The sequence below is a fragment of the Doryrhamphus excisus genome, linkage group LG5 (assembly GCF_037039965.1).
Source record: "Doryrhamphus excisus strain RoL-2023G ecotype Guam linkage group LG5, RoL_Dexc_Guam_v1.1, whole genome shotgun sequence".
Lineage (NCBI taxonomy): Eukaryota > Metazoa > Chordata > Actinopteri > Syngnathiformes > Syngnathidae > Doryrhamphus > Doryrhamphus excisus.
Genome location: NC_136361.1, coordinates 22243031 through 22268422, shown reverse-complemented (window position 1 = coordinate 22268422; position 25392 = coordinate 22243031). Strand labels below are relative to the sequence as shown.

General features: G+C 42.4%; 5 protein-coding genes, 1 long non-coding RNA gene and 1 other non-coding gene across 11 annotated transcripts; 5 read left to right on the top strand and 2 right to left on the bottom strand.

Annotated features, from left to right (window-relative positions):
• Window positions 1–1535: 1535 nt before the first annotated feature.
• LOC144898534 (uncharacterized) lies at window positions 1536–5136 on the top strand. Its single transcript, XR_013627426.1, has 2 exons — window positions 1536–1656; window positions 5000–5136. It is a non-coding gene; the product is annotated as an uncharacterized LOC144898534 (long non-coding RNA).
• Window positions 2171–7389, bottom strand: sdha (succinate dehydrogenase complex, subunit A, flavoprotein (Fp)). The gene is made up of 15 exons (XM_058054163.2): window positions 7276–7389; window positions 6609–6689; window positions 6322–6483; window positions 6019–6162; window positions 5682–5846; window positions 5441–5589; window positions 4997–5121; window positions 4010–4178; window positions 3739–3934; window positions 3490–3661; window positions 3266–3384; window positions 3086–3197; window positions 2874–3004; window positions 2685–2798; window positions 2171–2612 (listed from the first exon to the last, which is right to left on the bottom strand). The coding sequence occupies exons 1-15, from the start codon at window positions 7336–7338 to the stop codon at window positions 2526–2528; spliced, it is 1989 nt and encodes a 662-aa protein (XP_057910146.2). The 5' UTR covers window positions 7339–7389; the 3' UTR covers window positions 2171–2525.
• A 163-nt stretch (window positions 7390–7552) lies between these two features.
• ccdc127a (coiled-coil domain containing 127a) lies at window positions 7553–9437 on the top strand. 4 transcript variants are annotated; one of them, XM_058054165.2, is made up of 4 exons: window positions 7553–7690; window positions 8286–8423; window positions 8536–8780; window positions 8853–9437. In XM_058054165.2, the coding sequence occupies exons 2-4, from the start codon at window positions 8294–8296 to the stop codon at window positions 9297–9299; spliced, it is 822 nt and encodes a 273-aa protein (XP_057910148.2). In that variant the 5' UTR covers window positions 7553–7690; window positions 8286–8293; the 3' UTR covers window positions 9300–9437. The 4 variants fall into 4 exon arrangements, with proteins under 4 accessions (XP_057910148.2, XP_057910149.2, XP_078647050.1 ...); XM_058054166.2 differs by having other exon boundaries at window positions 7554–7690; window positions 8289–8423; XM_078790924.1 differs by lacking the exon at window positions 7553–7690 and adding an exon at window positions 8175–8199 and having other exon boundaries at window positions 8289–8423.
• Window positions 9438–9818: 381 nt separating this feature from the next.
• On the bottom strand, window positions 9819–11204 carry mrpl32 (mitochondrial ribosomal protein L32). The gene is made up of 3 exons (XM_058054172.2): window positions 11010–11204; window positions 10660–10835; window positions 9819–10560 (listed from the first exon to the last, which is right to left on the bottom strand). The coding sequence occupies exons 1-3, from the start codon at window positions 11104–11106 to the stop codon at window positions 10309–10311; spliced, it is 525 nt and encodes a 174-aa protein (XP_057910155.2). The 5' UTR covers window positions 11107–11204; the 3' UTR covers window positions 9819–10308.
• Window positions 11205–11374: 170 nt separating this feature from the next.
• psma2a (proteasome 20S subunit alpha 2a) lies at window positions 11375–14073 on the top strand. The gene is made up of 8 exons (XM_058054170.2): window positions 11375–11532; window positions 11983–12059; window positions 12367–12499; window positions 12596–12718; window positions 12801–12882; window positions 13110–13183; window positions 13268–13325; window positions 13407–14073. The coding sequence occupies exons 1-8, from the start codon at window positions 11492–11494 to the stop codon at window positions 13521–13523; spliced, it is 705 nt and encodes a 234-aa protein (XP_057910153.1). The 5' UTR covers window positions 11375–11491; the 3' UTR covers window positions 13524–14073.
• Window positions 14074–14427: 354 nt separating this feature from the next.
• On the top strand, window positions 14428–25032 carry atad2 (ATPase family AAA domain containing 2). 2 transcript variants are annotated; one of them, XM_058054158.2, is made up of 30 exons: window positions 14428–14806; window positions 15503–15624; window positions 15721–15776; window positions 15894–16053; window positions 16145–16223; window positions 16315–16387; window positions 16519–16719; window positions 16948–17086; window positions 17310–17324; window positions 17511–17609; window positions 17743–17851; window positions 18188–18303; window positions 18399–18573; window positions 18695–18783; window positions 19419–19578; window positions 19656–19746; window positions 19834–20011; window positions 20083–20219; window positions 20301–20409; window positions 21367–21553; window positions 22049–22234; window positions 22318–22453; window positions 22541–22737; window positions 22955–23114; window positions 23194–23316; window positions 23433–23612; window positions 23696–24196; window positions 24324–24454; window positions 24532–24660; window positions 24823–25032. In XM_058054158.2, the coding sequence occupies exons 1-30, from the start codon at window positions 14606–14608 to the stop codon at window positions 24853–24855; spliced, it is 4272 nt and encodes a 1423-aa protein (XP_057910141.2). In that variant the 5' UTR covers window positions 14428–14605; the 3' UTR covers window positions 24856–25032. The 2 variants fall into 2 exon arrangements, with proteins under 2 accessions (XP_057910141.2, XP_057910142.2); XM_058054159.2 differs by lacking the exon at window positions 17310–17324 and having other exon boundaries at window positions 14429–14806.
• LOC131105759 (small nucleolar RNA SNORA5) lies at window positions 21618–21752 on the top strand. The gene has a single exon (XR_009119991.2). It is a non-coding gene; the product is annotated as a small nucleolar RNA SNORA5 (small nucleolar RNA).
• Window positions 25033–25392: the final 360 nt, after the last annotated feature.

Here is a 25392-nt window from a genome sequence, read left to right as displayed (position 1 = left end):
GCGATGCTTTAAAGGGGTCGTCGGTCTTTCCAGATTCATATTTCATCATCCTTGTTAATTTCATTGTATCGTTGTCTTGCGTTATGAGAAGATGATGACATAAACAAATAGTATATACTCCGATTCGCTGTAGCTTCCTTACACTTTTCGATGTGTTCTATGGCAGTATTCCCACATGAAAAAAAAAACCACACAACATTTATATATATTTTTAGCTTGTATGTCGCTCTCATAGATGGATAAACATAAGTACAGGTTTTGTAGTAAATAAATAATTATTAGACCAACTGAGAAAATCGGATGCTTTCCCACGGCTCATCTATCATGACGAAAATGTTAACTAAAACTTTGAAATGTATGCCATCCTTTCATGACGTTTTTTTTTTCCGACTAACCAAAGAATTGAGCATCTCCGTGTATCTCATGTTTTAGTTGACTGTATGTAAGCAATCGTTGTTTTTTTTTTTATAGTGCAGCCAAATCTGCTGTTTATTCTTGCAGAATATCTTCTTATTCTCTTATCCAAAGCTGAAAAAAGCCACGTCTTTACTGTGTTACTAATTTCTTTATATACGTAAATAAAGTTTTAAATATTTTGAAAAGAAAATGTCTCACTTTGCTTTATTTTTTCCATCAGCTTTTATAGTTATTACAGCATGAGGATGTGTTTGACATATTTATCAATATTGACTTAAGCTGTGTCTCCTGTCAAAGCAGGTCAGTGTTTGCTTCAGCTCTCATTGGCACAATAAAACTCAGACGCTGCCGTAGTCAATGATTGAACCGCAACTTGGTGCAAATTCCTTTCAAACAAGCAAGAATATTAGGCACATTATGCACATTATGCTCAAAGCTCATATACTGTATGTAACTAACAGCTGACATTGCATACAGGCTTCTTTATGAGATTATAGGTCACCAGGATTGATACAGCAAATTTGGGTGACGATTCGATACCAAGTAATGGACATCTCTGAATGACTTTGCCTTTAATTTGTTGGCTTTTAACACTGTAATAATTCCAAGAAAATAATACAAGTAGTAATAATACATTATTTCCTCACAGCTAGTATCAAGCCGATTCTTATAGCATTCTTGCGTCCACTCCCTTTCACTTGGGAACTCTTGGGAACATTGGCGCAAACTTTTATTGCGTCATATTTGTCCTCACGTAGGACTTCCAGCAAGATTAAACAGGCATCAGATGACCCATATTTTTACTGGACAGGGAAGTACAGTACATCTGCTGATAAGGGGGCCGCTTTTACACAGTCTTTGCTGCCCCCTATTGGCCAGGCTAGGAAGTGCGTCAGCTTGGCGTTTTTATTACAGCCTTGCACTAAGCATAATTCTTAAATCAGTTAATGAATTTAGTTAATACATTATTAATTTCATTGAAGCTTAAAAACAGGTTAATATGTTGTACATTATTATAATGAGCTGACAAATAAGTTAATTAATTTATTGTGTATGTTTTCGTTGTTCCCATGGCGGAACTAAAGATTGTTGTTTTGTGCTGCTAAGTGGCAGTATTAATTGAAGGACAAAGGAGGAAGTTGTAAACGTCGTTTGCACGTACTGTCAAGGTGTGAAGCTAACAGTCACATGGATTTCCAAGACTTTAATGACCTCTTTTCACGACCAGCAGCCAACGAGGTATATTTTTCAAAGTTGTTAATTAGTCTTTCACGATATTAAGTTTTATTTGTACATGTTTGATATGACAACGTCATTTTGTGACATGTACCGTTTGTATCTAGTTGAATGCAGTTCTCACGGCGTCATTTGAACCACTCTTTGGCCAAATTGTTTTTCGGTACTTTATTCAACATTTGAACACAAGTAGAAATGTAAGGACGATGAGAAATAACACAATAAATTAAGTCACCCTTTGAATGTTTATTGACAAGAGCATAGCACATCTAGCTAGCACTGGCCTTCTCCGGAGTCCATACTCTATACTCGTAGTATAACATCCCTATATCATCGTAATTTAACATCACCAGGCTGATTTGTTTCATGCTAACAATGCTAACACCGCAAATCACAAACTACATGAAGCTACATTGCATTACTTTCAACTGCTTTGGAGCACTCACACCCATAGATCACAATTATGTGCTATTCAAGGCAACAGTGGGTGAGGCAAATATATATTTCTACACGCTGAGTAGTTAACCATGTTTATTGTACACTTAGGCAATATTTACATTGGTAAAACCTCCCTGTGTTGCTTTAAAGCACCCTCATATTGCAATTCCCACAATCTCTTGTCCAGGCTGAAGTAGAGGCGGCATTTAAAATCGACATCAAACTGGCAAAGGAGAGCACAAGACTGGAGTGATGCGACATGTTGACATGATGTAGAGATGAATAAATACATGGAACATGATGTTGTGTGTTATCAGTGTAGAAAATGACACACAAAACACACACGTGCTATCCAAAGCATAGTTTCCCCAACTGTTGGGGCCGCCTCCACAAATGGTGGCTAAATGAGGTCTGGTAGAGTCCAAGGGGTGTTCTTAGTACGAGCGGATGGCCGGGGGCACGTGGGCGCAGTCCTGTTCGTCCAGAGAGTGGTCGATGACAGGACGGTACTCCAAGGTCACCTTCAAAATGATGATTTCAAGTTAACAAAAAGGCTAATGGGAGTGTAACTCGTGAGGTGGAGTGTGCGGTACCTTGCCGGTTTTGGGGTCAACGTATGACATGGTGTGTTTCCTCCAGTGGTGATCGAAGGGCTTCTTCTCCTGACCCTGCAAGGGCTTTGAATAATCGTACTCGTCGATGCGATCCTGCAACGCAACGAAGACGAGGTGTCAGAGGAACCCGCTAGGAACACTTTAGGTATCAGCTACAGCAACACGGACCTTGAAGTCCTCTCTGGCGTGAGCTCCACGGCTCTCCGTCCTCTGCTCGGCGGAGTTGATGGTCTGGACGGCGTTCAGCATCAGATTCTGCAGCTCCAACGTTTCCACCAAGTCGGTGTTCCACACAATGCCTAACGAGGACATGAGTTACAAAGAATGACGTTTAAATAGCAGCTTAAAATAAATAAATCAAAAGTAAACTCCTGCAATACCTCTGTCAAAGGTCTTGAGATCTGCCATGGTCTGGTAAATGGCGTCCATCTTGTCACATCCCTCCTTCAGGACAGACCCGGTACGGAACACGGCAGCGTGGGCCTGCATGGCCTGGATGGCAAAGGGGGGGGGGGGGGGTTATACGTGATATTGTCTGTGGATGCGGTGCATGTGTGTACCTTCTGCATGTTGAGCCTGATTTCAGAAGTACGCAGGCTTCCATTCGCAAACCTGAGCTTGTCCAGGTTGGCCACAGACTCCTCACCTGCGTTGGCCTTCAGAGGGGAAAGCGTCTCTCCTTAAGGGGGGGAAAAAAAACATCATCACATGACATGAACCAGAACATAGTTATTTTGGGACTAATTATCTTGGCATGGTCATCTTCTGTGGCAGAAGTCCTCACCGGGTTTGTGCTCCTCAGCGATGGTGAGGGCGCAGGCTCTGCCGAACACCACCAGGTCCAAAAGAGAGTTGGCCCCCAGCCGGTTAGCACCATGAACACTTGCACAGGCGGCCTCCCCGCAGGCGTACAGTCCGCGAACCACTTTGTCCTCTCCGTTTGTGTGGGTGATGACCTAAGATGGGGTGGAGATCTAACTCGGTCATCGGGGCATCGTGGGCGGCGTGTGAGAATGGGATCTTTGACACGTACCTGGCCCTTGTAGTTGGTGGGTATGCCTCCCATGTTGTAGTGGACGGTGGGAAGAACCGGGATGGGCTCCTTGGTGACATCGACCCCGGCGAAGATCATGGCTGTCTCGGAGATGCCGGGAAGCCTCGTGGCGAGCTGCTGAGGAGGCAGGTGGTGCAGCTGCAGGTACACGTGGTCCTTCTCTGGACCTACACCTCTACAATGGAGACGGATTCCCAACTTGGTCTTGTTGTTCTTGCAAACCAAAAGAATGAGGACTGGGAACCCTTACCTGCCCTCTCTGATCTCTATGGTCATGGAGCGGGACACCACATCTCTGGAGGCCAGGTCCTTGGCGTTGGGTGCGTAGCGCTCCATGAAACGCTCACCTTCGCTGTTGATCAGGATGCCTCCCTCACCGCGGCAACCCTCCGTGATCAGGCAACCGGCTCCATAGATCCCTGGAAAGATGTGTGGCGATAATGAAACTTTCCTATTTATATTTATGTAAGACTTGTAATCTCTTGTTAGCGAGGCACGCTAGCCATCTAGCATTCATCAGCTAAACATTTGACATAAAGTCAAATACAAATAGAAGGCTTTCAGAAGACACAATTAACAACAATGTGAATGATTTTATTTTTGATTTTTTTGGTTTTATTGTGGGCTGCACGGCGGTCGAGTGGTTAATGCGCAGACCTCACAGCTAGGAGACTATGGTTCAATTCCACCCTCGGCCATCTCTGTGTGGAGTTTGCATGTTCACCCCGTGCGCGCGTGTATTTTCTCCAGGCATTCCAGTTTCCTCCCACATTCCAAAAACATGCTAGGTTAATCGGCCACTCCAAATTGTCCATAGGTATGAATGTGAGTGTGAATGGTTGTTTGTCTATATGTGCCCTGTGATTGGCTGGCTCGCCCAAAGACAGCTGGGATAGGCTCCAGCACCCCCGCGACCCTTGTGTGGATAAGCAGTGGAAAATGAATGAATAAATAATGAATGTTCATCACTGACAGTGGCTGGCTCTTTACTGTTAAGGCCAATGACTTTGGTGCAAGTTTCTCACGCCTTGCAAATTCAGGAAGCGATAATAATTGTGATTTTCAGGAAGTCCTTCAAATGCGTGATGAGGTTGTATTTAACTTTCTGTGTACATGAACTATGACTTCTTCTGTCTACATTAACGAGACACTAGAAGCCATATTGAGTAGCTAGAGTGGCGTGTTCCCTTTCAAAACAACCTTGTTTCTACAATATGTGTGTGTGTGTTTTTCTCACCAGTGGGGTGGAACTGAACAAACTCCAAATCCTGACAGGGCAGACCTGCTCTGGTCACCATAGCATTTCCATCTCCAGTACTCGTGTGGGCAGAGGTGCAGCTGAAATAGGTTCGACCGTAACCCCTGCACACACACACACACACACACACACACACACACAAAAAGACACTTGTGTTTACATGTGCAAATGGGAGTGTTTTAGATACAACAATAGAAGGGGGCGTCACGAAATCTTGTGAGACTAACAAGTGACCTTTGGGAAGAGGAACTATGGCATTGCTACTGGGAATTATAATACACGTGACGTGGAGGTGTGAGGCAGGATTGGAATCGCACACACATAAAACTTCTTACATCTTATATAGTTTTGTGACTTGATTAAACTAAAGTCAAATCACAGTCACCTCTTAACTCAATATGGTACATATGGGGCGTTACGTACCCGGTCGCGATGACGGTATTCTGAGCTCTGAAGCGGTGGATAGAGCCGTCCTCCATGCAGAGTGCGATGACTCCTTTACACTCGCCATCTTCCATCAGCAAGTCCAGGGCAAAGTACTCCACAAAGTAACTGGTGTCATAACGCAGCGACTGGACACACAAGGAGAGACGGAGGTAAGCATGTGATGTACACTGGAGTAGGTTTATGCAACCAGGAAGTTACGGTAAATGTGTGAGCGTACCCGTCCATAAAGTGTGTGAAGTAGTGAATGTCCAGTCCTGTCTGCTACGCAGCAGCAGCGATGAGCTTGGCCCCCTTTGCCGTACTTGAGACTCTGACCCCCAAATGCTCTCTGGTAGATCTTGCCATCCTCTGTGCGACTGAATGGCATGCCGAAGTTCTCCAACTGGTGTAGAGACAAAGATTATATGACATGCACTTTATCAAGCAAGATGCAGCTAATATATTATTTTGTATTTTGTGTACTAAACCACAGTATTTCGGCACATTATGTCCTGTAAAACTTCTTATAATGCACAGCGACTGCCACGCAGAGCAGAATGTGCATCAATGTTTACCTCCACTACAGCAGCAGGAGCCTGTTCAGTCATGTAATGGATAGCATCCTGGTCCCCCAGCCAATCAGAGCCCTTCACGGTGTCATAGAAGTGCCACCTCCAGTCATCATCCTCCATGTTTCCCAGAGCTGCATTGATTCCACCCTGGGAAAATAAACAACTTGTGTCGGAGAACTTATTTGAAAGATTATTATGTTTAATTTGAGCCTTTGGGATTTAAAACTCTCAGCTATTCGGCTTTTAAAATATCCATAGTAGTGTAGATATGGTCTTAATGAATCATGTAACCGTGCAATGCTCTACCTGTGCAGCAACAGTGTGAGACCTGGTGGGGAACAGCTTGGTGACACAGGCCGTGTTGAAGCCAGCCTCGGAGAGGCCAAAAGCTGCCCGGAGTCCTGCTCCTCCGGCGCCAACCACCACGGCATCAAACTCATGATCTACAACTGGATATTGGGTGGAGACCTGAAGGTGAAAAGGACATTTACTACTTGAGAACCTAACCCTCCAAGAGCTTTTAAATAGACAATAACAAACATGAATCATGTTGCTTTACTACTGTGTGTGTGTAAATATGTATTTAGACTCACGCCATCTGAAACGTTGGCATTTTTCTTTCCATAAACGGAGAAATGCAAGTTCTTTGAACCTTGAACTGCGGCTGCTGGGACCTGGCAGTGAAGCGCAAATAATATTTTAAAAAGACAACACAAACTTCCCACACTTGTTTACAACCTTGAACGTTGCTAATGTAGAGTATTACAAAAGCAGTAGTGCTATTATATTTCACTATTGAAACCAGACTTTAAACATATACCACCTTATAAAAACATTATTTTACAAATATCTAGTCTTTTAGAATGTCAGTATAATAGATGTCCATATATTTTATTAGATGTTGAATCATGAATGTTCTAATTCACTGATGCTAATTTTGCTAACAGCAACTACAATGTTTCCCACAAGCACGACGGTCTTAACAGACAGACTGTAGTCCAGAAAAAATGACAAATTGCAATTACTGCGAATGGCTTAAAAGAAACGATAACAGTAAAGACACTTTGTTGGTCATTTTAGCAGCACCTTCAATGTCACATTGGAGGAGCCCCTAGCTACATAACGCAGGTTACGCAAGTCACACACTGTAGTTATGAAAGCAATGCAGCACGTTACTATGTTTTTCACCAAAAAATAAAAAGCCAAATGTCACACACGGAATAATTTGGATGTATGTGGTGTATATAGGTCAATACTCACCGCTTTCCTTGAGGAAAGTATCCTTTTGGAGAGGAGACGGGAAGCAGCTTGAACACTCGCCATGTTGTCAGTTTCGGGATCCGTCAGTGGAGTCTTCAGAATCACAGCCCAAGCGCTTCTGCACCGGAACAGACCACCTTTCTAACCAATAGGGGTGGTTTATTTTCTAATGTGTTATTACAACCCTCTTATCGTTTTTTAAACACTATTTTCGCTATCAGTATATTTAAAAAAAATGGATCATTAATTAGACTAGACACCTATAAGTGTTTCTTGTGTCACTTAATGGATTTTTTTTAGTACAGCCGAGTAAAATACCCCCATGGATGTAGACGGACCGGCAACGCGTTAACGTTGCATAACCAGGAACAAATGCAGGAACAAATGTATAAGTGACCTAGACTTTCCATTGAAGGTGAGACACAACACCATAGTTTTAAACAGACAAATTGTCGGACTTACAAGCTATAAAGTCCCGTGTGTTGTTTTTAATGAATTACTCTTGACGTGTATGAGCACTAAGCTAACACGTTAGCTAGCTTTTTTGCTATTAGATATCCCTGTTTACAGTTAGCCGGGGCTGTCAAGCATGTTGCAATGTTGTTTGGGTTGCTGCTCGATTGTTGATCAATGTTAAAGATAATCATGCATCTTTCTACATCTTCCCCATGCACTATGATGTTTAGGTCGTTTACAAATGACTTGGAAAGATAGCTTAAGAGTATGTAAACATGGCACCTTATCATACAGTTTTAGTAGATGCTGCTCCATTGTACATAATATTTAGTTTTTGATACCCCAAACTGGAGATAAAGGCTATTTTAGGATGCTTGAACTACTGAGATGTGATTTTGTGTCTTCCAATTTTTTGTATGGTGTAAATTTGGACACCCTTGGAGTAGATGTCTCTCAGTTCTAGATAATGTAAGCCAATTATAATGATGTTACACAAGATCAGAAGATAGTATTGATGGTAATGTGTTGTTTTATTTTGTGTACATCTGTGACAGCAGCCTCCATGAACAACCTGAATGACCCACCCAGATGGAATATTCAACCAGACCAACGAGAAAGGGGGGAGGGAGGCGGGGATGGCAACCAATGGAACTATGCCCTGCTGGTCCCCATGCTCGGACTGGCTGCATTTCGTAAGTTATACAAGGATGTCAACATTTTAACAAGATCCGCTGAAGTGATGTCAACCGAGCTCAATTTTATCAGCCTATTTTTCACCAAATGTTTGGTTGCTAACCCATTCAGGTTGGATCTGGACCCGGGAGTCTCAGAGAGAAATCGACAAGGTGAAATCCCAGTATGACAGGGATGTATCCATTGTCAAAAGTGACATGGAGGCGAGGTACCAGGAGACACTAACCGAGAGACGCAGAGCAGCGGCTTCTTTGGAGCTTGAGCTGGAGAAGGAGAGACAGAGGGTGCAAGGGTACAGGCAGGCCATGATCTCCCAGAGCCAGCAGCTGGTGGAAGAACGTAAACGTTTACATCAGGTAACCTCTTGTCTGCTGCCGCCGCTCGTCTCTCTATCGCATAAACCAAACACTAAGTCTTTTTTCTTCTAGGAGCGTGAGAGGCTGGAAGACGAGAAGCAAAGGCTTATCAAGTCTGGAGCCGCAGGGACCGTGCTGCATCAAGCCCTGGAACAGCAGAACGACTGGTTCCATAAAGCCAACGCCACACTGAAGGAGCTGGAGGCTCAGCTTGTGGAGCGCCAGAATGCCTACTGTTCCCTAATACAGCCTCGAGATAAGCGCCTGGATATGGAGAAGAACATGCTGCTGAAGGCCGTCAAAGAGCCCCTGGTGGATGAACTTGATCTGGAGGCTGATTTAAAGGATATTTTTAAGAGAGATAAGCATTGTGCAGATCTGCTAAACATGGACAAGAGGAAGAACGGAAGTCTCATGTGGGTGTATCTCAAGTACTGGCAGCTGCAGGTCACCGTTCAGAAACACAAGAGAGCCGAGCAGGCCATTCTAGGAGGGAACGTTAAACCTCAAACAAAGTGATGACAGGGCAACGCTTTTCATTTGACTTTGAGCCAACTGTTAGTCCTGTGTAGATCCGGAGCGGAATATGCATGATTGGGAATTTCTGCGTTAGGAAAAGATGAGACATTTTGAAGGTGCTGAAACATAGGTCTCCCTTCGCTAAAGAAAAAAATACCCTAATTAAGACTTCAACTCTAAGATCAAATGCACTTAATTAAACAGTGTCCACATTGGATACACAATCAAGGATTGAAATATATTTTATTCTTGAAAACCAGAATATGTGTACTGAAATTGTATGTGTGCCATGTTATCTGAATGCACCTTACTTTATTTGGGTTTCTTTTAAGGGCTGCACAGGTAACAAAGATGACATAACATAACACACCCTATACTAAAAACTTGAAGATTTAAATTATGTTTTACTATATTTACAGTCTTAGAATTCATTAATTTATGCACGTGGATAACAGAATTAAAGTATTTTATTAGAACCAGAACTTTCATTTCCCCATATGAAAATATAGACCCAACATGAACAGAGAAGATGCTTTATTTTGGAACATATCTTGGTGCACGAGAACTGTCTTATTGTTCAGATAATTGCAACACTGTACAGTCCTTATAATAAAGCTTTGAAAGATAAACTTGTCAACACTGAATTTGTTTACGTGGCTGAAATAGAACAGTCCACATTGGAGGGGTGTCATGAGATATCACGAGTTCAGAGCGTGGTGAGATTACTTGTTAAAAAAAAAAATAGGCACTAGGCCTGGGGGAAAAAACAAATTAATCACAATTAATCCCAGACTGATAGTGCCACAAACACGTTTATTTTCCTAATCTCTCGCCTCCAAACGGGCAGGTAGACTTCACTCTCAACGTCTTTACTAAGTGAACTCCGATACAAACTTGCCATTTGCACAGACTGAATCAAAGTACACTTTTTTGTTGTTTTTCCTGCAAATAAATTCAGTTCTAGACAAAACTTTGACAACGTGTATTATACATGCATACTAAATGATCATTACTGACTGAACCAGGCAGGCCGCTTCCTGGGCCGCTCCACTATCCTTTTGTTTTTGTCCTGCTCGTTTGGCGTCTCGCCCGCATACAAGACAACGGTCTCCACAGCCGGTGCCTTGAGAGGACCACCCTCCATCTCTTTAATTTGATGCCGGATCAGCGCCGTCTCCTTACATACTTTAGCGTAACAGAAGCCACACATTATGTGTTTCTGCTTTAAGTGGCCGCACTCTGGACACGGTTCGATGTTTGTCTAAAGGGAGACAGTCAGTGTTTTAGTTATGAATACCCTCAGTGGACACACATTGCACAGTTTATGAAGATTCTATGAAAGGCCAGCAGAAAATGTCACCTTGATTTTAATAAGTTTGCTCTCGGACCGCCTCCTTGTTCGGTTGACCTCAATGGTGCGTCTCTTCTTGGGTGCTGCCATCCACAAGATGCCGTCCCAGCTTTGCTGCTGCTCATCCACTCCCTGTTGGTCGGTTGCGGGAAGGAGACTGGAGCCATTAAATGCCAGTGCTGGAGCTGCATATAAGACGTACATATTGTATGGTTTATTTGTTTCACAGATGCTTAAAAACATTGAGGAACATCACGTTAACATTTGGCTGAAGAAATCGATCAAGCAGCTCAAAAGAAACAAACATGTGGTGGAAGCTAACTAGCATGTTAGCAAGTCAAAGCAGCCGTTAGACTCACCCACTTGTCTCTCTATTCCTGCAGCCTGGAGAAGTCTGCTCTCGATACGTAGAAATGAACATCGTAAAGTGTTCACTAATGCAAGCAAATTCATCATCTCTGCCAAGCTACGGCTCCTTCAAAACATGTCAAACTACTCACGGTCATTGATTTCGTCACTAATCGGCGACGAGAATGCTACTTCTTGTTCTACTGCTTAATCGTCGTAACCTGGAACAAATATTCGTGTTATACTGCCGTCTAGTGGCGGATATTTTATGAAACTTTGTCATTAGTTTAATTAGAATCTTCCCTTTAAGAGAGAATTGATTTTTAATAAAAAAGTAATATTTATAGTGAAATTATGCGTATTTAAAAATATATATTTTAGATTAAAAGAGTCAAAGATCGTTGTTCTCGGACGCATTTCTACACTCTCCGTAGGTGGCAGCGTTGTCAACTTCATCTTGTGAGCGAACTCAGGATAATAGAAGAAAAAGAAGATGGCGGAACGCGGCTACAGCTTCTCTCTCACTACATTTAGGTAAAAGTCTTTAAATAGCCTTTGAATGAAACGCAGCTGATTCGGTTGCCGCTCGCATTTATTGCTTTTAAAGCGTGATCTGTTAAAATACGTGCGTTGCTTTCTATTTTGATAATGGAAGAGTTATTTAGCATCTAATGTTGTCAATGCACTGTCATTGCCTGGCGGTGCAATGAATCAGCTACAAGTACTGCTAGCATGTCGCTAACTATTTATCCACACGGGAATTTGTAATGTTGTTACATTCAAACCATACATATACAATACAACATTGTTCGACTAATGGGTTAGTTTCACATGCCAACATATTCGATATTTATATTGTGGAAGTGTTTCGGTTTTGCTTTCATTTTCGTCGTTGCTAACTGCTGAAAATGTAGTAGCGTAAAGCACTAGCACACGCCAATCCGCTCCCATCACAATTTAAATGTATTATGTGTGTTTTCACAGCCCTTCTGGTAAACTTGTGCAGATTGAATATGCATTGGCTGCTGTAGCGGCTGGAGCCCCCTCAGTCGGCATTAAAGGTGACACAATTCACATTATTTTCTGTTATTTTTATTACAAGCACTCCATTCGATAACCAGTTTTCTAGAAAACTATTTGGTACTTAAATGATGCAAGAATTTGGATAAAAATGTATAATTCAGACTGCAATGTGTTAATAAATAGCATTTTCTAAAATTATTCAAACTTCAGAGTGCAAATTTAACATGTGTAAAGTACTTTTATGATTATTTCCTATAAATGTATACAGGTGCAAATGGTAAAAGATTGCACCCGTCATGACAATGTAGCCCACAATGGTGAGATGATGTTTCTAATTTTTTCCAGCTTCCAATGGGGTCGTCCTGGCGACGGAAAAAAAGCAGAAGTCCATTCTGTACGATGAGCAGAGTGTTCACAAAGTGGAGCCCATCACTAAACACATAGGGATGGTGTACAGTGGCATGGGGCCTGACTACAGGTAGGGATTGTCAGCACTGCAAATAAAACTACAAAGTTTTACCTACATAAGTATTTTGTACCTGCACAAAAGGGTTAATAGAGGTTGCATTGGCAGGGTTTTGGTTCGACGAGCCAGGAAGCTGGCACAACAGTACTTCCTTGTCTACCAGGAGCCAATTCCCACCGGCCAGCTTGTCCAACGAGTGGCATCTGTAATGCAGGAGTACACACAGTCTGGGTTAGCGATGCTCACATTGAATATTGATCATTACCAAGTTAGGAAACATTATGTCTTACTGACATTTATATGCTCTTTGCAGTGGAGTGCGTCCATTTGGGGTGTCTTTGTTGATAGCTGGTTGGGATGAAGACCAGCCCTACTTGTTCCAGTCAGATCCCTCCGTATGTTTTGTTCATTTTCATAAGATGAGCTCAGGCTGTGATGTGTTTTTCCTGTAGAAGTGTCCTTGTAATGAACACAATGCTGGATATAGTGTTAAAAATCCACTTGTATTCTTTGTCTAATTTAAAAAACTTTGTGACTTGGTTCTTTTGTTTCTTCGAGTCACTCTATATAAGAATTGCAAGAGTACACTTTCCATTACTGACTTGAACCCTTTGCTCTGCAGGGTGCGTATTTTGCATGGAAAGCCACAGCCATGGGAAAGAACTATGTTAATGGAAAAACATTTCTTGAAAAAAGGTAAATACTTTCAGTTAGGATTTCAGTATGTTCAAGTATGACAAGTGACATGAAGTATATATAATTGATTTATAATTTTCCTAGGTATAACAATGACCTGGAATTGGAAGATGCCATCCACACAGCCATCCTGACATTAAAGGTACATTTTCTAGGTTGTAAATTCATTTGTTGTAAAAAGAAGTGATCTTTCATACACCATACATGTACGGTTGGGTTGCAGGAGAGTTTTGAAGGTCAGATGACAGAGGAGAACATCGAGGTTGGCATCTGCAATGAGGCTGGCTTCAAGAGACTCACCCCAGCCGAGGTGAAGGACTACCTTGCGGCCATTGCTTAACCCCCACCGTGTCTAATGATGGCTCTTCTTTGCAACCGTACTTCCATTTGGAGATATAGCGGCGCGATACTCGACAACTGTATCAGACATGTTCCTTTGCAGCCTAACTGATATGACTAGATAGATGTGTGCACTTTGTAAAAGCGACCAATTGAGTGCATTTACTATACAACTCAATTATTCTCCCAATAGCAATTAAGAATGATTTAATTGCAATGATTTGATTTGTTTAGGCACACAATGACTGTTGGTTATTGCAAACATGCATGTAGCTCCAATGTGTGAAATCTCAAGTTCTCCATTAAATCTGACTTCCCTAGTTTAATCATCTGATTTCCCTCAAATATATTGTCTACACTTCATCAGTGCCCAATAGTGACACCAGTAAGACACACCAGTGGAAAAGCTGAGAGTGTATCTCCTTATAACAGTATGGTTGCCTGTACAGCGGTTTTACACAATGTACTTCTTTTCTGACCAGGAAGGATCAAGTTTATATTTACTCTTGTGGTATCACAAATTCAAATAAAAAAAAAACTGTTCGAGTTGATGCTGTGTGGGTGTTTTAAATTCTTTGTAAACGTCATTTTAAAGCATTTGAAGGGCCAAACTTGACAGCAATATGCTTTTAACAGCGGCTTCGTGGTCTCTCTACGCGCATACATGCGCGCGCCTCAACGACTGCCCGTACGCGTTTCAAACTGTACAATGTATCCTTCCGCCAAGTTGGAATTGAAAGGAATTCTAAATCTATTATATCTTCAAATCTGGTGGGGATCTAGTGTGTAAGTATGGTTCAAATGTATTATATACAATCAGGTTTGGCTACCCTTAAGAGGTTACAATGTGGACATCGGTTCTATTTTTCCTTGCGGCAGCGACGTTTGTACCTCACTACCTCCCTGATGACGTTTGTGGCGCCAGAAATCAAGGGCTGGAGCGGTGCTACGATGGCCTGTCAGCAGGCGCGAATTCGCGTCTAGCTTTTCTATGCGGATGACGTTCAACTTTACATGAATTTGAGTTCTGTAGTGACCCGCCGCCCGTCATTAGTGCGTTTATAACTTTGGACTGCAGTCAACATGGTAATCCTACGCAGCAGCGGCGGCGGCGGGGTTGGTCAACCAGTGGCTTCAACTCCGAACAGGCGGTCGATGGAGTTGGACACAAGCTCGGAGTTTCTCTCGCTTGTTCCCGCGTTGCAGAGAAAATCCGGCCGGTCAACACGGACCTCCCGCTCCCTGGACGATAGCTTCAGCAGCCCGGAACACAACCGTGTGAATGTGAGCGGATACACGCCTAACGATTGTTAAGCCACGATGTATGTATGTTGGATCGATGATGTGTTCAAGGCACTTGCGGGTTTTATGTTGCTAGCCTGTTATGCTAAGCAACAAACACACAGACGTGACAGATCAGTGGTCACTGTTTACCTCAGACTCGCACCTATGTAATATAAAGACTTACTTACATAGTTCAGTCACCTGTATGTTACGAGTTAGGGTGGCTAAGGTTTCACAAGCACCATAGTTTGAGTACGGAAATTCCCGACGAGTCCATGAAATGGTCCTTTCGTTCCAGTGTATGAAATATAATGTATACAGTTTGATGTGAAAATGATAATTTGGAGTGAATGATCGATTCATATGGATCACACACCTGTTGTGAATTGTGCTGTTCAAAAGTTGTGCAAAAACTACTGAAATATTGAATAGTTTGTGGTCAAATTAACTAAAATGTAATGCTGCATTTTAGCTTCATTCTGAAATTTCACCCAACGGGTGAATATCCATAACTTTTGGAGAGTAGTGCAACAGATGACAATCATATTTCAGTCTGTCTTTTATGTAAGTACTACTGTAACCATAGACAACAAACATGTATTTATGTAGGCATCCTTAATAACTGTCCATTAAGTTGGAGATATTGATGGAACTTTGCCAGATGATATTGTTGATAAGTCATTTTGTGACTGCTAGGGCGATGTTGAGCAGGAGACAGGAAGCGGTTTCCGTGATTTTCCAAAGACCAGAAGACGACGAGTCAAACTAGAGGTGTCCTTTTCGGACATGGAACCAAAGGCTGGAGGCTACGTCACAAGGTGACCAAGGATTTGGGTGAATTATCCAACCCTCCATGTAACTAAAACAGAATGAATCTCTTTTGTTTCATACATTTGTACATATTTGTCATTTAGGAAATCCTCCAGGCTACAGAGGGAAGGCCAAACATCTTGCAACAAACTGCAAGGAGGTGTGTTTTGTCATGTTTTAATTCTCCTTTCTAACGCATACAAAGTGTTTATCACTCATGTTTTTTAGGAACTTATATTCTAGCTGGCTCACATCTTTGTTTTTGTTCATATTCAAGATGTCCCAGATGAACTAGAGGGGACTTCCACTCCGAAAAGAAGCCGAGTTAACCTAAGGAGCCCTGACGACGAGGAGGCACACTATTTACGGCGTAGCTCCCGTATCTCTCAACACAAATTTCGGAATCAATCAGTCCTCTATGATCGCCTCATCACCAAGTGAGTTTAATAAGTCGTTTTGTTTTCATAATTAACATGCATTGTCAGTGTAATTACAGTGCTAAAAAAACAGGCTGTGATCCCATTTTAGTACGGCTGAGGCTGTTCTGCAAAAGATGGATGACATGCAAAAGCTGCGACGCAGACGGAACAGAGACAACGGAGACAAGGTCATTTCCTGAGTGGGAGTGACCAATGGAGGTTTTGCTGTAGTTCATGTAAACATTCCCTTGAGCTGATCTAAGGTGTTTTCACGACCAGTTGGTCACTAGAGGCAGAGTGAGGCAGTCTTTGAGGACCAACGTGGGCAAGGATATCCAGCAGCCGAACCAAGGTGAGGTGGATTATATGTCCAATTGTGCTAATGGCTTTTAGTTAGCAACAAGAGTAAAGAAATTGCTGTAATCCGTTTTATGAAGACTATCCTAATTTTTTGGTTGCTTTGATTTACATCTGGGAATGAAGATGACGACGACGAGGATGACGATGACGACGAGGATGACGATTTGGAAGACGAGTTGGAGGACGAGTTGTTGGGGGAGGAAGATGATGATGATGACATTGACGATGACGACCTTGAGGATGCCGTGGATGAAGAAGAAAACCAGAGACGTTATGAATTCAGACAGCGAAAGAACGTAGTTCTCTACCAGGCACCGCAAGATGGTAACATGATGATTTCCATCACAGTCTTAACTTTGTGCACCTCCCTCCAAGACGCCAAACAGCTACTACATTAACTATAACGCCGCTCCTCTCTTGGAGCTTATTTCAATGCATTTGATGTGGATATTTCAACATTTTAATATCTGTCAATCTTGTCTCTCAAACTTTAAAACATTAAATGTTACAAATCAGAGGATGCTAAAATGTTTTTTTTCATCATTTGGTCAGAACCTAGAGAACCAAGGGAGCCCCGTGTGCCAAGAAAGCGCGGCATGTACTTTAAAGACCACTCATCCCCATCTAGACACGGATTTCCCTTCAGTTCCACGGCCCCCCGGAGCCCCTACAATCGGAGGAAAACCAGTCGGTTAGTGGAATGGCTAAAATATCAAGAATTTATACAAAAAAAAAAAAAGTGAAACTAAATGAACTGATATATTATTTGCCATGCTCTAAGAATGACTATTGTATACAACCTATGTTTTACTATGCTAAAAACGAGCTAATCTTTTCCTGTTTGTCAGTATCATAATTGCATGCTAAATCTATCCCACGTTTGTTTTTCTGCCCTAATTCTCTTCCAACTTGAGGAGTAATTCTGAGAGGTAAGCTCAGCTTCATCTTAACCCCCCACTTGTCTCTGATTGTGTGGTGATTTAACTAATTTAAATCTACTTTTTAATTGCAAACATACTGTCTGATCACATTTTGTATACACTTTATATTAGAGTTATGTACTGTATATTTTTGTGCTTATTTGTTCATATTTGTGTTTCTTATTTTGCTCACAGAAGGAGACACGCCCTCCACAGTAGTGACTCGACCTCCTCCTCAGAAGATGAGACCTTCCAAAGGAGGAAAAGTAAGAGCAGGAGCAGGTCGGTCAACAGGTGAGAGTTGCTCTTATGTTACCCGAGCGACCTATCTGTTTTTAACAATGCATGACAGGAATGGTGGAAAATAATGTGCATGATTTTAGAACACAAAACTGCAATATATATATATATTTTTATCTCTTCACAGATGTCTCCCTATGAACATTGTGAAAGAGGACCTGCTGGGAATCCACAAAGATCGCATGAAAATCGGCGCAAGTCTTGCTGACGTGGACCCAATGCAAATTGACAAGACGGTGAGCGTGTGACCAAATAAATCTTGTCATGAATTTGTTAAGGGGGACCTATTAAGCCAGGAAATACCGCTGGAATAGTTGCAGTAGTTATATGTGATCGATCCAAACTACCTTTGCAATCGACATAATGGACACCACTGATCTCGGGGTCCCTAGTCCTAACCAATTAATTACTCAAAACTACAAGATTCAGATTAATTGACTAAGAAAATAGTTGCAGCCCTAAACACATTTGAAAGGTATCTTTATGAAGATTGGAGAGACTTTATGGGCCAGACAGACATCATCTGGGTTTATGGTTTATCTGGAGTCTGACATGAACACACTGTGACTCAGGTGCACTTTGACAGTATTGGCGGTTTGAGCAGACACATCTCTTCCCTGAAAGAAATGGTGGTATTCCCTCTACTTTACCCGGAAGTCTTTGAGAGGTTCCACATACAGCCGCCCAGGTAAACAATGCTTGGTAAAGCTTCAGTTTCAAATGATACAGTATCTGTAATGAAATGATAATCAACTACTCATCCTGGTTTCTTTGGGCTCGTAGGGGCTGTCTATTCTACGGCCCCCCAGGAACCGGGAAAACCCTGGTAGCCAGAGCACTGGCCAATGAATGCAGTCAGGGAGAAAGAAAGGTGTCGTTCTTCATGAGGAAAGGCGCTGATTGCCTCAGTAAGTGGGTTGGGGAGTCTGAGCGCCAGCTACGCCTGCTGTTTGACCAGGTAGACTACACTCATCAAAACATCAATATGTATTTTCTTGTAAACTACTATTACATTATCTTCTAACAATGCAGTACTTTCACGTCTTTCCAACTCAAACTACATTTCCAATTTCTTCTAGGCTTACCAAATGCGTCCGGCTATCATTTTCTTTGATGAAATTGATGGTTTGGCCCCAGTCAGGTCCAGCCGGCAGGACCAGATTCACAGGTGAGCGTTGCTCTTAAAAAAATATAAAAAGCACACAGTTGGGCTTCTGGGATATAAATACAATTTGGGGGATTTTTTCAGAATATTTATTTTAAGGATCAACTGATATATCAGGCCAATATTTTCCTTGTATCGGCATCGACCGATATACACGCGTGGGTCACGCTGCAGAGGAGCAGTCATTACATTGATGCTAGATAAATTTAAACTACGACAGAAATGTTTTGCACATGGTTGAATATTTATTCCTTTTAAAGTTGATAATGCCGTTTTATACGTGTGAAAGCTGAATCCTACTGTGTTCAGTGTTTACATTTCAATAAATATTTGTTTAAACATGAGACCTGTAATATTTATTATCATGGTCATTTTTTCATGTAAATTGAGGGATCAAAAGCAGTATCGGCCCAAGCAAAATCGGCCATCGGCTGAGGGTGATGGAAAAAATCGGTATCGGCCCCCAAAAAAACATATCGGTCGATCCCTAATTTATTTATGAAATATTTATTCAGAAATCTTTTTAGTGTTAGTATCTTCATTATTTCCAAAACATTGATGGTCAGTTCATAATTGTAGCTCTTGCCGTTTGTCTAAAACACTTTTTTTTTTTTTTGGTGATTCTTTTGTGTCAATAGTTCCATTGTGTCGACCCTGCTAGCTCTCATGGATGGATTAGATAGCAGAGGAGAGATTGTGGTGATCGGTGCTACCAACAGACTGGACTCCATCGATCCAGCTCTCAGACGCCCAGGCCGCTTTGACAGAGAGTTCCTCTTTGGCCTTCCGGACAGAGACGTACTGGAATACTGAAGAAATATTTTTATTGTGTGTATAGATATAGTGTGGTGGTCCTGAATGAAAATTCTGTGCAGGCTCGACGGGACATTTTGAAGATCCACACGAGGCAGTGGACGCCTCAGCTCTCTGATAATTTTGTGGAGGAACTGGCTGATAAATGTGTTGGTATGTTTAAAGTAATACACAACTATTTTTTTCTTAAATACATAATTCTAAGTACCTCCTGTTGGAATATTTGTGACCCCCTTGTAGGCTATTGTGGAGCAGACATCAAGGCCATGTGCTCAGAGGCAGCACTGTGTGCGCTACGCCGCCGCTACCCGCAGATTTATTCCTCATCAGAGAAACTTGTACTTGATGTGAATTCCATCGCCATCACAGCCAAAGACTTCATGTCCGCCATGTCCAAGTTGGTGCCTGCTGCACAGAGGTACGGGCGATATAATCAATGAATCCCGTTTGGATACGTACTGTAAATATGACGCTGACTGCCACCATCAGGGCTGTGGTGTCACCAGCTAAGGCACTGATGCCTGCAGTCCGTCCGTTGCTGAGTGCCACCCTGCAGGACATCCTCCATATTGTCAGCAAATTGTTCCCACACGCTGAGCAAGGCTTTAAAAGGAAGAGGACACATGGTACTATCTTCTATTGTTTTCGATACTTTTAGTGTTATGTTATTATACAGCACTGTGTCAAAACTTTTTGTGTGCTTTCAGATCAGTCTTTTGGCGTGTCTGAGGAGGAGCTGTGCAGTGATGAGGAGGAGCGATCTGGTCGACAGACTCCTCAAAAGACTGCTTCAAGGGGAACGCTCTGCTTTGAAAGGTTAGAAAGAGTCACAAATGTGAGATTTCCTGTGTGATGGGCACTCGGCCCGGCACAATAATAAGTCATTCATTTATTTTCTACAGCTTTTTCCTCATGAGGGTCGCGGGGTACAGAGGCGGGGTACACCCTGGAATGGTGGCCAGCCAATCACAGGGCACATATAGACAAACAACCATTCACACTCATATTCATACGTATGGACAATTTGGAGTCGCCAATTAACCTAGCATGTTTTTGGAATGTGGGAGGAAACCGGAGTACCCGGAGAAAACCCACGCATGCATGGGGAGAACATGCAAACTCCACACAGAGATGGCCGAGGGTGGGATTGAACGCTGGTCTCCTAGCTGTGAGGTCTACGTGATAACCACTCGACCGCCGTGCAGCCAATAATAAATCAATCACACAATAAATTAAAATTAACTATGTAATTTTACCAGCTTCAATATATTGCTGTGTGCCCGCGTGTTTGTTTTCCTCGTCTCCTGCCTCCAAACAAGCATTTGGAGGGTTCACTCTGTGCATTGGTTTCAGCACCTTGGTGTGATTGTTGTATGGGACAATGTTCAGGCTTGCCGGCGCTAATATGTATAGCTTTAAACAGCGTATTTCAAAATGTTGCCTCAGACATTATGGTAATGGTTTAATTTCATTTGAACATGCATCAGATTACAATTGAGTGCATCCCATAATCAGTTCACAGTTCCACATGTCCAAAAGGAGTAGGAAGAAGCAAAGCTTATTAAATCCTACCCCTCCATCTGGTACTTTTACAATCAGTAACTGTTACATTTGTTCACTTCCTGCTTTCCATAATACAGTTGAAGTTTTTTTTTTTTTTTTAAATAATGTACCTTGTACCGAAGTCCATTATTGAATGTCTGAAATTGAAACAGCAGCAAAAAGGTTCACTGAATATAAATCTGAACTTTATTTTTTCTATCTTTTGGGTAGAAGTGCGGTGAACCAACCGACCTCTTACCGTCCCAGGCTGCTTTTAGAGGGTCGGCTTGGTTCGGGTCAAAGCTCCCATTTGGCTCCTGCTGTTCTCCATGCTCTGGAGAAATTTACAGTATACACACTGGATATGGCGGTGCTCTTTGGAGCCAGTGCAACTGCCCCAGAAGAGACCTGTGCACAGGTAAGTCAAGCATCACTGAACTAAAGCATATATAGTTGACATAACGTCAGCAGACATCCAGCCTTGCAGCCTTGTCAAATTCAGTGGGTTCTTAACAGTTGACCCCACTGGCCAAAATGGCTGCCACAGTGAGTGTAGTTGATGGACCCCACCTCCTTCCTTCATGGAGAGTTGGGATAAATATCTGCTGCAGACAAACGTACGAAAACAGCCACATGTGATGTGTAAGAATTAGTTTGGTGTACTTAACTAGTTGCTTATTTTGGGTTGCTTTTCTGTCTGTGAATCCTGATTTTCTCTCAGCTCCTCACAATAAAGCAAAACAAAGTGCGGCAGCTATCCTGGCTTCACACTGAAATCGGCTAGAATCAGTTTTATACTCTTCAGTCGAGCATTTGTTTTTGCAACGTACCAATCATAAGCTCTACGTGGCGTGCAGTATTTATGGAGATACGTATCGCACGTTGGCATCACATTGTGTCACATTGTCTGCAGATTTTTGTGGAAGCCAAGCGGACTTCTCCCAGTATCCTTTACATCCCCCACATTGGACAGTGGTGGGACACAGTGGGTCCTGCCTTGAGGGCCACCTTCATCAGTCTACTCAGCTCCATCCCTGCCTTTGCTCCTATACTGCTGCTGGCGACATGCAGTGTACAATACTCTGAGCTCAGTATTGAGGTACAGAATATCAGTAGTATCATCACAGGTTTAGATGGGAACAAATACAAGATCAATTCTTCAAAAAAATGTTTTTGCTGCAGGTTCAGGAGCTGTTTCGGGTAGAGTACGGAGAGGTTTACCATGTCCCTGTCCCCAACAGCCGGGAACGAAGATATTTCTTTGAGGACCTGATCCTCAACCAGGCCGCTAAAGCACCCGCCTCCCAAAAGAAAGCCAGTGAGACCAAACAATGTATTCTTTGGAGATAACATTGTTTAATTTTTGTAAATATGGAAAGGAAATGCTGTTGACTCTCCATTGTAGCGCGTCACGACTTAGAGGTGCTTCCTGTTGCCCCTCCTCCACCACCACGTCAACTGGCAGAGCAGGAGGCCAGAAGACTGGCAGAACAAGAAGAAGACACCCTCAGGGAGCTGCGCCTCTTCTTGCGTGATGTCACAAACCGTCTGTCCCAAGATAAGCGCTTCAAGGCTTTCACAAAACCAGTGGATTTAGACGAGGTCATTGTTCCTTTGTATCCAAATGTGTCTCAAATGTCCAATAGCTTATTGCTTCACTGTAGATGCAATCAAAAGGTTTCACTTTCAGTCGATGGCGTCACTTTGATTCTCCCACTGGGGGGCGCCAGTGTTAACGCCAAGCTACACATCTCTAACTTAATGACTTCCAGGTTTTGTTTCTTCTCAGTGCTTACTGATGGCGATGTGACATTTCCAGGTTCCAGATTACGCTGCTGTGATTAAGAGGCCTATGGACCTGTCGACTGTGCTGTCAAATATTGACCTCCATCAGTACATAACAGTTAAAGAGTTTCTCGAAGATGTAGATCTCATTTGGAAGAATGCACTTGAATACAACCCGGACCGGGACCCTTCAGGTACACACTGCGGTCACGTAGGTACTCCTGGCTCAACTAGAATACTGGACCGATCTTTCCTGTTTTTTTTCTTATCCAGACCGCCAGATTAGGCACAGGGCGTGTGCACTGAAGGACACTGTGCATGCCATCATTCGGCAGGAACTGGATGAAAATTTTGAGAAAATATGCGACGAGATAAAAGAGTCACGCCTCAAAAGAGGTGCGTGTGGCTAACTAGTTCAAGCGACTAGGATTATTCATTTATACATGCTTCTAAAGACTCGTTAGCATCTTGGTGGATTTGCTTATTAAACTTTGTGCTGTCTTTGTCCACAGGTTGCTCCACTGCACAATTTGCGCCCTCCTTTTACCATGTCCTCCCAAAACAGAGCAAACTTCTGACTGAGGCCAAAACGGTTGACAAGACCCCACAGAGAGAAGCAGCCAAAGCCACTGCAACTGCAACTGTGACTTCGTTGACTCCCAGTACAAGTTTTTTTACTCCTAAAAGCTCAGGTAGAACCTACTGGAAGTGTATTTTTGATAATGAATGACAAAAAGTCAAAAGAATTACAAATACTTTCATCTTCCTTCTCCAGCCCAAAGGAAGAAACGCAGAAGGAGTCGCTGGTCATCCGGCATCTACTCAAAGAAGAGGTCTTCATCATCTTCCCACATCTCCAAAGAGTACATCCAGTTTGCTTCTGAGGAAGAATCCGCAGATGAAGAAACCGAGCTGGAGAGAGGAACAATTACAGAGGAAGATGAAGATAGGGAGGTGGTGGCTGTGATTGAAGCGACTATGAAGGACGGTGTTCTCTGTGAAAGTGACAAAGCGACAAGTGAGGACCAAATGCAAAATAAAACGGTGGACAAAGATCTGACAGATGGAGAAATGACTGCATTAAATGCAATGAAGGACGGACAGAATAAGACCAGCAACCAAGGAAATAAACCGGGACAATCAAACACAGATTGCGGTCAAACATGCAGCAAAAACCTGACACCGGTTTTTACACAGGAAAATAAAAGCAAGGGCACGACTCAGGAGCCTGAGCCAATGGAGGTGGCCATCACAGACATAGAGCACTCTGTCGCAGGTATGAGTTTCCCACACGCTTCTTCCAAACCAGAAACTTAAGGATTCCACCGAAGATTCCACACAAGCCACATTTTCCAAGCTGTGTTAACAAATTTCTCCATGTGCACTTGTGTTTTATGTCTTAGAGAGAAGTATGAGACGCACGACTCGGGGCTCAAAAAACACTTTTCAGCAGCAGCAGTTTGACTTGGAAAAACCTCAGCAGATACCGGATCATGAAAAACCGTCATTGGTGGTGGACAGAGATAAATTAAAGGTGGGTGACCGAGTACGTTCTTGGGTGTAAGGTGTTGTCTTGGCCTCTGACCTTCTTCCATTTCTTTGCATAAGTAGGAACTTCTGGACAATGTTGTGATTAAAACCGATGGCTATGAAGTACACAAGTTGGAGAAACTCTACGCTCTCCTGTGCCAAAGTATCTACAGGCACAGGCAGGAACACCACAAAGCTGCACTAATCAGGGTGGGTATACGTACATTGTTATTTGTAACCATGCATGTAGGCACACTTCCAGAATACTGGAAAAACTAATGACATATATAATTCGGAATGTTTCTAATATTGAGTATCAGTTTATAAATGTATTGTTTCTGATTTGTACTCTTGGTATTTTCATTCAATTAGGAGTTGGAGCAAGAGATCAATGACTTCTGTTGACATTTCTACAAAGAATGTGACATTTTTAAAAATAATTCTGCATATAATTCTTAAAGGATCATGGTCAGTATTCTTACAGCTGCATAAACATGTAACCATCGGTCCTATATTCATATAAATCTGTTTACCTATGACTAGAATCTTTGTATTACCACTGGTTTATATTTAAATAAACGTATTCTTTATGCATAACACTGTGTACCCTTCTGTTTGACGTCTACCAGTACTGTATAGTTGTTTTTGTGTGTTACAAACAGCTTAACAGTATACGTTTACTTGTATAAAAAGACTTCGTGGTTTGTTAATTTTAAGTAGTCTTTAAATAAACTGTAGAATTTAACATGAATTTGCTAAAACACGACGTTAATTTGCTAAAACATTACGGATCGAGTGTATTCAAAAGAGGGAAAGTGCAATGTCAGTTTTGTCCTCAAGTAGCTTCTCGTGCTGCCCCGACAGGTCACGTAAGGACATTTTGGCACAGCAACAAGACGAAAAAGCGCCTACTTTACATGAAGCTTTAAATATTTTCTATAT